The 10452-nt window shown below is 42.1% G+C and overlaps 1 protein-coding gene across 1 annotated transcript; it reads left to right on the forward strand.

The window, feature by feature from the left end:
* Window positions 1–5530: 5530 nt before the first annotated feature.
* Window positions 5531–8006, forward strand: LOC117853282 (protein MOTHER of FT and TFL1 homolog 1). The gene is made up of 4 exons (XM_034735673.2): window positions 5531–6118; window positions 6232–6293; window positions 6466–6506; window positions 7533–8006. Exons 1-4 carry the CDS (start codon window positions 5897–5899, stop codon window positions 7772–7774), a joined length of 567 nt encoding a protein of 188 aa, XP_034591564.1. The 5' UTR covers window positions 5531–5896; the 3' UTR covers window positions 7775–8006.
* Window positions 8007–10452: the final 2446 nt, after the last annotated feature.

Raw genomic sequence — 10452 nt, forward strand, 5'->3', positions numbered from 1 at the left:
TACGGGATAGGGGGAAGAAAGCAAGACAGAACTTGTCTCGAAGTTCCTCCTAGCTACTGTTGGTACTACCCACGGTGTGAGTGCAACATTGATTTGCCCTCTTAGAAATAGATAAGGGAAACATTCCATTTCAAGGTTTCTTGTGTCATGCCTGAGAACGTCAGGCATGAGCTCGAACTCTCACAGGTGATTGTAGAGGTTTTCATTATCAAGCCCAGAGAAGGAGTGTTCCCAAACCATGGCTATAAAGTCAGGATGGAGTTCATAGCCAGATGTAAGGATTGGTTGTGCAGAAGGTGGTGGCTCATAAAACTCGCATTTCGGAGTAGAGAGGTTTTGAATAGAAGGTTGGTCTATGACAGTGTGCGTAAGGGTAGAAAGAAAGGAAATAAAAAGATACGAGGATTACTAGGTTCGAAGAGGAATACCACAATCGTTGCTGGCAACAGCGCCAGAAAGCTTGTTGGTATAATAACATTCACGAATAAATCCACAAGCGTACAGATACTGCTGTAGCTTTCACTCACAAGTATTCAGGGTATCGAATCCATAGAGAATATGTGTGTGTACTAATCTTCAGAGTCTAGGATATCCAAGGAAAACAAGAGAAATATTGGCGAGGGTAGAGAGAATACCTATGGATGGGAGGTCAAGGGATAAGATAAGTTCTATGGTTAAATTCTTACTTTAGGCACCAGCTTACTCCAGGTTTGCTAATAGACTCCAACCAATAACTCTGCGTTGTACCCGAACATGGAGAATTACGAAGGACGAAAAGGGTTGTTACCACCTACTGCCTACCTCTGCATTTCGTGGGGTACAAGCCAAAAAAGGCAACCTTGGCCTAGGCACCACGTCTATGCTAATGATTACTACCTTAATCCCAACGTTGCTACATAAGACTAATGTACTCTATCTCAAATAGAGCAATTGAACCCACAAGCAATTAAGAACATAACTTAAATAACCAGGAGACTCACCACCATATAGAATCACGAACACTTTCTTAGATGAAGGTAAGCATCCTTAGAGGTACAAGCTTAGAGAAGAGTGCCGACATGCTAGGCGCTTCCTCCAGACTATCCCCTTACTCTCTTCCTATTTTAAGCATGAGCTAAGCAACACTTCGCCTTGGATCTGTGGCTCTAACTCTTCAATCTTGTGTGTCTTTAGGTGGAGGCTATCCTTCTCAATATAGAGGCTCCAAGAGGCGGTTCTGAGGTGGCAACTACACATGAATTGGTCACAACCACCATGGGGAGGCACTAGGAGGGGACACATGGAAGGCGGTGGTGAGAGGCGGTTGGGGTGGTTCGGCTGAACTAGTGGGTCAGCTGATGCCTGTTTGCCGCCTCGCCCACCGCCCTTTGTTTGGCTCATTGCCTGGTGGTCCCTCAAGTTAGTTCGGATTTGTTAACGCGGAGTTACGACGATTAAGTCTGGTTCGTGGACCTTGAATCCGTGTGCTTGCTCCTAATTGGTTGGAGTTGTGCTTTCTCCCTTGTTTATGTGTCTTTTCTCCTTAATTCTGATAATTAATCACCTGCATACAAATATTCACCAATACTTGTGGAAATAGTTGGTGCTCATATTTTAGACCTTTTTATGCAAGAATTGATTATTAGATTTGGTATTCAAGGACCGTCAACACTATGGCTATTGTCTTGAATAAAACTATTGGTTTAGTTACTATATATAAGATTGGATATGTGACATAGTTAAATGTTGAAATAGCTATTTGGTGAATATTATATGTTGTTGGCTCATAACTGATGCTGAAATGGGATTTCTAGAGAACTTAAGATGAAAACATACAATAAATCTATGTGCTTGTTGAATTGTTGTATTATGAGTATCTCATATCAGTCAACGCATACCAACACTAGACAGAAGCAACCATTATGTTTGTTTTGATTATCCATCACCATGATGCATAAGTTTGTGGTTGTTTCCATTTTATCTCACTTGCTAGTTAGCATGTTCACTATAACATCACCTTTTTTGTTTCATCATTATTTTGGTCCCCTCTGAATGACAACAAAAACTAACAACTCATGTGATATGCTAGAATAGAATTGATCGACAAAAAGTATCTATTTGTTTTAATATTTCATGATATTTCTAAAAGAATATTACACTATATGTAGCTATACTTAATATGTATGGTGATTATAAGGCATTTCATATGAAAATGGTGTTGATATTGTGCTATAAGTGGATCTGAGCAAAACAAAAACACTATTTGCTACCTAGAAATGGCCTCCAACTTTTGTTTGTCATTTATTTTGGCAATTTACATGTTTTTGGAGTTCCAAATTGGAACAATGCATGTGTTAGTGGTTTTGTAGAATATTTTAAATGATATGACATGTTGATGACCATTGATCATATCATTTACACAAATTAAACAAATGGTTCAAAAATCTTTTGATCATACATAATGAGCCTTTGGATTCTAATTTACTTTGCTTGCCCAAAAATTGCCTGAAATAAACAAATAATATAGTGACTCTCGCAGGCTAGATTTATGGCATAAAAATGTAGTTGAAGACATTAATGGATTACAATCTTTAGTTAATTTGGAAAAGATGAAACACCATAATTGCTGACCCTTAACAAGTTTTACCATAAATGTCCTTTTGTACCCGAGTATATAGAACCGACAGAAGCAATCACCACTTCCATTATGTCTAGCTGTATAGTCGGCAAAAGCATTTATAAACCAATGGATTTATTTGTGATAGCCATCTACAGTGATAGTGGTTTTTGTAAAATATATAAACCATATGGGGTGACCATTGATCGTATCATTGGGCACAATCTAAAAAATGGTTGAAGGTTTTTTCCATCTTAAATAATGAGCCTTTGTAGACTAATGTACTTGCTATTCCAAAAATTGCCTTGAATAAAACCAATGATTTAGTGACTATAAGGATGGATTTATGCTCTAAGGATGTGGTTAAAGGTTGCAACTAGCTAGATAGTAAAAGACTATAGGCATTAATTAATGGATCTCTAACTTTTGCTATTTTGAATAAGATCTAAGGGTATGTAATTGCTCAAATCTTGACAAATTTTACCGAAACATTTCATTTTCATTCGGCGTGTAGTCGACAGAAGCAACCACCACTTCCATTATGTTACCCACACTATCGACAAAAAGGAGCCGTTTGATTTCGATTCCTTTATGCGCACCCTCTGTTTACGGCTTGAAGCTGTTTATGCAGTTTCATCTCCATTGCTTTAGCGGCACACAAACGTTTCCAAACTTGAACAACAAAAAGGCTAATGTGGAAGAAGAAATCCTTGGTGCCAAACATCAAAGCTCTTTTTAGAAATCCTGGGTGCTGAACCTTTTGATGTGATAGTCTTCTATGGTGATTGTGGTTTTTGTAACACTTTTAAACTGTATGGGGTGAACATTGATCATATCATTGAAACAAATTAACAAATGGTTCAAAAATATGTTGATCTTACATAATGAGCCTTTGTAGACTAATAAACTTGCTCTTCCAAAAAAAATTGCCTTGCACAAACCAATGCTTTAGTGACTCTGGGGCTGGATTGATGCTCTAAAGATGTGGTTAGTTGTTGCTACTAGCTAGTTAGTAAACCAATCAAGATATAAATGGATCACTAACCTTTGCTTACTTGAATAAGATAAAAGGATTTATAATATTGCTCAACAATTGACAAAATTCAGCACTCCATTTCATTTTCTTTCGGAGTGTAGTCGACAGAAGCAACCGCTAAGTCCATTACGCTACCCATACTATCAAGAAAAAGAGCCCTTTGATATCGATTCCTTTATGTGCGCCCCCTGTTTATGGCTTGAAATTGCTTCTCCTGTTCCATCTCCATTTCTTTAGCGGGACACAAACGTTTCCAAACTTAAACAACCAAAAAGGCAAAGCAGTTGACGTGGAAGAAGGAATCGGTGCCAAACACCAAATCCCTTTTTTAGAAATCCTGGGTGCCGAACCATTTGATATGATAGCCGTCTATGGTGATGGTGTTTTTTTGTAAAACATTGAAACCATCTGGGGGTGAACGTTGATTATATCATTGACACAATCTTTAGTTAATTTGGAAAATATAAAAAACCATAATTGCTCAACCGTTAACAAGTTTTACCACTAAATGTCTTTTCTACCCGAGTATATAGAGCCAACGCAAGCAAGCTCCACTTCCATTATGTCTAGCTGTATAGTCCGCAAAAGCATTCGGTTTTGATATCTCTATGAGCGCGACTTGTTTATGGCTTGAAGTTGCATTTGGTTATACTTCATCTCGCTTTATTAAAGATACAAACGCCTCTAATTGTGAACAACAAAAAACAAATCCTGGATCACGCTCTTTGTTTTACGGCTTGAAGTTGCTTCTGTCATTCAAAATTCATTGCTCTAGCGGAGACACAACCGTCTCCAAACTTGAACAAAAAAAGGGGTAAGCAATTGAGTGCGGAAGAATGAATCTTGTGTGCCAAACACCAAATCTCCTTTTGCAGAAATCCTAGGTGCCAAACCATTTATTTGTGATAGCCATCTACGGTGGTGATAGTGGTTTTTGTAAAATATATAAACCATATGGGTGACCATATCGTTGGGCACAATCTAACAAATGGTTAAAAAAATTTTATCTTACATAATGAGCCTTTGTAGACTTATGTACTTGCTATTCCCAAAATTACCTTGAATAAAACCAATGATTTAGTGACTAAGGCTAGATTGTTAAAGGTTGCAACTAGCTACATAGTAAAAGACTATAGGTATTAATTAATGGATTAATAAATTTTGCTCCTTTGAATAAGATAAAAGGGTATGTAATTTCTCAACACTTGACAAATTTTACCGCTATATTTCATTTTCATTCAGTGTGTAGTCGACAGAAGCAACCGCCACTTCCATTATGTTACCCACACTATCGACAAAAGGAGCCGTTTGATTTTGATTCTTTTATGCGCACCCCCGGCCCTATTTACAGCTTGAAGTTGCTTTTGCCGTTCCATCTCTATTGCTTTAGCGGGACACAAACGTTTCCAAACTTGAACAACCAAAAAGGTTATGCAGTTGACGTGGAAGAAGAAATCGGTGCCAAACACCAAAGCTCTTTTTTACAAATCCTTGGTGTTGAACCATTTGATATCAGGGGTGGAGGTGTATAGTAATTAGGGGGTGCTAATGCACCCCTAAAAAATTGAAAAAACAGTGAATATGTTCAATTTTTCACCATATATGCACCCCCAATGATCAAACTCTATGCACCTACAAGGCAAATTCACCCCCCTCCAATTTAATCTAGCTTCGCCACTGTTTGATATAATAGCCGTCTATGGTTTCGGTGCGTTTTTTAAACCATTTAAACCCATATAGGGTAAATGTTGATCATATCTGGAGTGGAGGCGATAGAAGCAACCGCCATTTCCATTATGTGTACCTTATAGCGCTCTGGTTTTGGTATCTCTATGCGCGCCCCTTGTTTATGGCTTTGAAGTTGGTTTTTGTTCCATTTCATCTTTGGTTAACAGAGACACAAACGCCTCTAAACATGAACAACCAAAAAGCTAAGCAGTTGAACGTGGAAGAAGAAATCCTGGGTGCCAAACACCAAAACTCGCCCACAAGTACGTGTCGTGCGATGGATCTCCAGCCTTGCAAGATAACCAGCCGGAGCCCCTTACACAATCTCCACTAGCTACTCTCTGGCGTGCTTGGTACGAGTGACAGACAATCAACAGCACCATCATGATCATGCAAGCTTATCTTTCTCATAGTCATCAACCAAACATGTCCATGTCATCCTTCCACCACCACCCCTCCATCCCCAGCATATAAATACTCCTTGACCCCTGGCTCAGCTTCTCCATTCTCATATCCCAGCAGTAGCTCTCGATCAGATGCGAGATAGCAGGTCCTCTCCAGCCATGGCTGCTCATGTGGATCCGCTGGTGGTGGGGAGGGTGATCGGTGACGTGGTGGACCTGTTCGTGCCGACGGTGCCCTTGTCGGTGCGCTTCGGCACCAGGGACCTCACCAACGGCTGCGAGATCAAGCCACCTATCGCCGCCAACATGCCCGCCGTCCAGATCGCCGGCAGGGCCAACGACCTCTTCACCCTGGTCAGTATTCATCACAAATTACTACCTCAGTCCCCGTGCGTGCTCTTAGCTTGTTAATGAATGTTTATGCAATGGTAGTAATTAATTGACGCACTGCGTTTATATGTGATCAGCTCATGACTGACCCAGATGCTCCGAGCCCCAGCGAGCCGAGCATGAGGGAGTTGCTCCACTGGTAAATTCTCGATCACTTTTTCACTTGCCAGGTGGTGATTTTCTGCCTCCTTGTCAGCATGTACCGCGTTTGCTGTCATTGTCTACTGTGCATGCTCTTTATTTACCTGATACTACTTTGCCGTTTGTTCTAATTTGCCTCTTTCTTTTTTGGTGACCCCTCTTGGACAAAGGCTGGTGGTTAACATTCCAGGTGGAGCAGACCCTTCTGAAGGTAAACAGCATCTACTACTATGCAAGACAATTATTGTTACCTATTACTATTTGCATTCTTCATTACTTGGGTACCAGTTGCTTTGCTTAATCGTCTTTTTAGCTCTGTGAGTAGTGTATAAGCAGTAGAAGTCGATTGGGTAGGCTAGTAGGGAAAGCTGCAAAGCGGCCGGGTAACTAGGGGTGCAGGAACATTTTTGCGTCGATCCATCGTGCATAGATGCAGGTTAGCAGTAGGCGCCAGCCGACGCGCGAAACCTGTCCGTCCCCGGAGGCGCAGGGCTTGGCGGCGGCGGGTCCCTCGGGCGGCACACGTTAGCCGCGCTCCGCTACTGCGCGCGATGGTGCCCACGACGCGTGTCGACCGGAGCGCCGCACCCCGTCATCCTCAGCGGCCTCGCCGTCCCAGCTTGCACAACGGGCCACCAGTTGGTGTAAGCACGCCTGCAGATTAGTCCACCTCAGCTCACTTCACCTAGCCCTTGTTGGTCGGTAGCTGCTGATCATCTTGGTCACACAGTCAAATCAGCTAGTACCTGGTCACATACTTAACTCTGTGTTTCGTATACTAAATGTCAGTGACTTGGCGTTAATTTTTGTTCTATTTAACAGTAATTTTTTACATGTCCTACATGTATATACTCGGGTCCGGTGGCGTTAGTCAGCTGATCATCTTTTTCCCCGTTTGTGTGTGCATTAACTTACTATATATTTTAGTTTGGTCGTGGACTCCTGAAAGGCTTAATAATTGAGTCTTGCTGTGATGGTAAACTCCTTGAGTCCCATGACACTTTGTTCTGGATTCCATATGTGCCGTGGACGTGGTAATCTCGCTCAGCTTTATTCTGAATTCTTTATCGAAAGATCGAGTACGTGTTGTTGTCCTGATTGATTGCGACTTTTCGTAAAGATCCATGTTTACATGTCCGGCCGGTAGCTCCGCCAGTGCACACGTGTCACCGGCCAGCTACCACTTTCGCATGTTTGGTCTCTTGCTGACGCTGGCTTCGGCATTATCGATGTGCAGGTGAGACGGTGGTGCCGTACGTGGGCCCGCGGCCGCAGGTGGGCATCCACCGCTACGTGCTGGTGCTGTTCCAGCAGAGGGCCCGCATGAATGCCCCGCCGCCGATGGCCATGGTGGGAGAGGCGGCGCGCGCCAACTTCACCACCCGCGCCTTCGCCAGCCGCCATGACCTGGAGCTCCCGGTCGCCGCCATGTACTTCAACGCTCAGAGGGAGCCCGCCAACCGCCGCCGCAACTACTGAGACCGTGCCGCCGGCTGATCGACGGTGATGAACCAAGAAGCTTATTAAGCCAGCCGCCGTCGTCAGTGTCCAATGCAAGAAGACGACGATGAAAAGCTTCCTACATGTCGTGTTGTCTTCCTTGAATAATTAAGCTGAACTGTGCTTGGGACTTGTCCCGTTAATGTACCCTATCAACTTGTGGTGCTTAATTTGTTTAATTATTTATGATAACTAGTAAAGTGTTTTTTAAGGTTTTATATCTATACAAAACAGAGAAAATAATACTTTTATAATTGGAAAAAGTATTTTTACTCCTTCAAAACAATTTTTTTAGTAAGTCTTTTATAACATTTTCTTTTGAAAAAGATTAATAACAAAATTCAATGACCAAAACGTTAGGAATTGACAACACATTTATCTTCCTGAATCATGTGTGCATGCATTCAGCCCTAAGTCTATCCATGGACCTAAAGATAACAGCAAACAATGACCTTTTGTGTTTCATCAGTTGAACCCTTCTGACGTATCAAACACACATCGCAACCACATGTCGTCCAAAACCAGACCACAGTACCCACAATACTCGACATGAATTCAGTCGTTGACTTTGATGAGGTGGCACCTTCGTATAAGCTACGAACCTGCGCATGCTGAAAAAAAAGGAAAAGTATAAGCTGCAACTTCACCTAGCTGCTCCCAGTGTTTCCAATTGGACTGACCATATACCAGGAATTGAAAGATGCATCTATTGATTTTTTTTTCTAAACAAGTTGTATCACAAAATTTTTAAACACAATACCTTGACAAAGAAGAGGCATTTAAATTGAATCATTCCAATCAGAAACAAATTTGTGACTGCAATGTACAATGTATCTATGCTTTCTGAACAATATTGCAAGCAGGGCAAAGCTCTGCATTGCTGGTCGACAGAACATTATCTTGGCCGGCGAAACTCTGCACCTCATTGCTGTTCTGAATCATATTCTTTCCATCTCCCCTCTTGAGATGATCTATGAACAGTTCTCCATACTTTGGCATGTCAAAATCAAGAGCAAAAGAAGATTCATATGACTGAATAAAAAGTGCATTAGCATTAACTTAGACGTACTGTACACAGAATAAATTAGGCCTGACCGGCACTTGCGGCCCTTGCGGTGGCCTGCTAGATGTCCCTCCTTTATTTGTAGCACTGTCCACAGCAACAACTACAGAAGGTCATGATGTTCTTATGGCTATGCTTTCTCTGAAAATTGTAGAGAAACGTGGATGTGCTGTGACACTCTTGAAGTCTTGTCATTCTACCAATCCAGTAACCAAGATTCATGGAAGTGATATGAAAATTCAATAATCGCCAAGAACATAACATACTGTCATTTTAGCAAACACCTAGCAGACATGCAAAACGCAACCTCCTGATCTACTGCATAGACGCCCGATCAATCAGGGGAAGGTAGAGGGAGTCCTACTGTGCAGCATTAGTAAGTTGAACAGCGGTGGAAAAGATCGATGGCCGAACCTCATGAAGGAATGAAGGCATCGGTTTGCGTCCCACGTGGATGGCGGTCTCTGTCGATGAACCGATGGTGAAGCCGGGGCGGGGGTGTAAGAAACCCAACTCGCGCTTTTGGTCTGCATCCTATCCTCTTCCTTGAATACATGACAGCTAGGTCCAGCGTGAGGACGAGTTTTGATGGATCTGCATCCTATCCTCTTCCTCGAATACATGACAGGGTCTGAAGTGAGGGGTACGGTGTCCCCGATTTACGTGAGAAAGCTCTTCGCCATCAATTTAGGTGAGAAAGTTTTTCAATTATTTTCGATCTTTATAGTATTGGAACTACTAGCGCTCGGACGTCTGATCCGGATGCTAGCGTCGAACAGTTGAACGAAGGAAATTCCCGCACCAACACGCATCCCATGTTGCATGCAACAACTAAGCATGACACAACATATTTTACAGATAAATCTTTGCACATCGCATATGATGAGTGGATGGGCTTGCACACCAGGTGGAGGGGTTGAGCAAAAGCAGCGCCAACTGCGAGAGCACCTGGTGGTGCGAGATGAGAGATAAAGAAAGCGAAAATCGGAAAAGAGAAAAGCTGCAACATAAAAAAACTTCATAAAACATCTCGATGTTTACTCTTGCAACATCAATAATAATAAATGTGAAATCATCTATTGTAACACCTCAAATTATTTAAGAACATGGGAAATCATTTATTGCAACACCAAAAAACACTATTTGTAGCATCCAAAACTTACCGCAACAACTCTAATAAAAAACTTAAAAACGCAACATCTTGAATCAAAATCCCGCAACATCAAAAAACAAATGTTGCAACATCTTAGATTGTAAGGAATTCCAATAGACAAAAAGGTCTTGAAACAAAATGAAATGTCCACTAAAACATCTCGGAAGACCTATTGCAGCATCTCGGGAGACCAACATGTAAGAAGAGCTCTTGCAACAAATTTGTGCACCTGAATCAACATGAACACAACAAGCTTATTAGGGACTTCCTCCACCATGGATGTCGCCACCACCAAGGATGCCGACCTCCACCCACCACCCGAGATCTGCAGTCATGTGATGCACCCGCACTATCCTGTTCAAGCTAGAAGGAGATTCGGTTGTCTTCATTGCGAAGATCGGCAAGGAGATGCAACCTCGGCAGCATGCTCTCGCCCTCGCT

Source organism: Setaria viridis, chromosome 4, assembly GCF_005286985.2.
Source record: "Setaria viridis chromosome 4, Setaria_viridis_v4.0, whole genome shotgun sequence".
Lineage (NCBI taxonomy): Eukaryota > Viridiplantae > Streptophyta > Magnoliopsida > Poales > Poaceae > Setaria > Setaria viridis.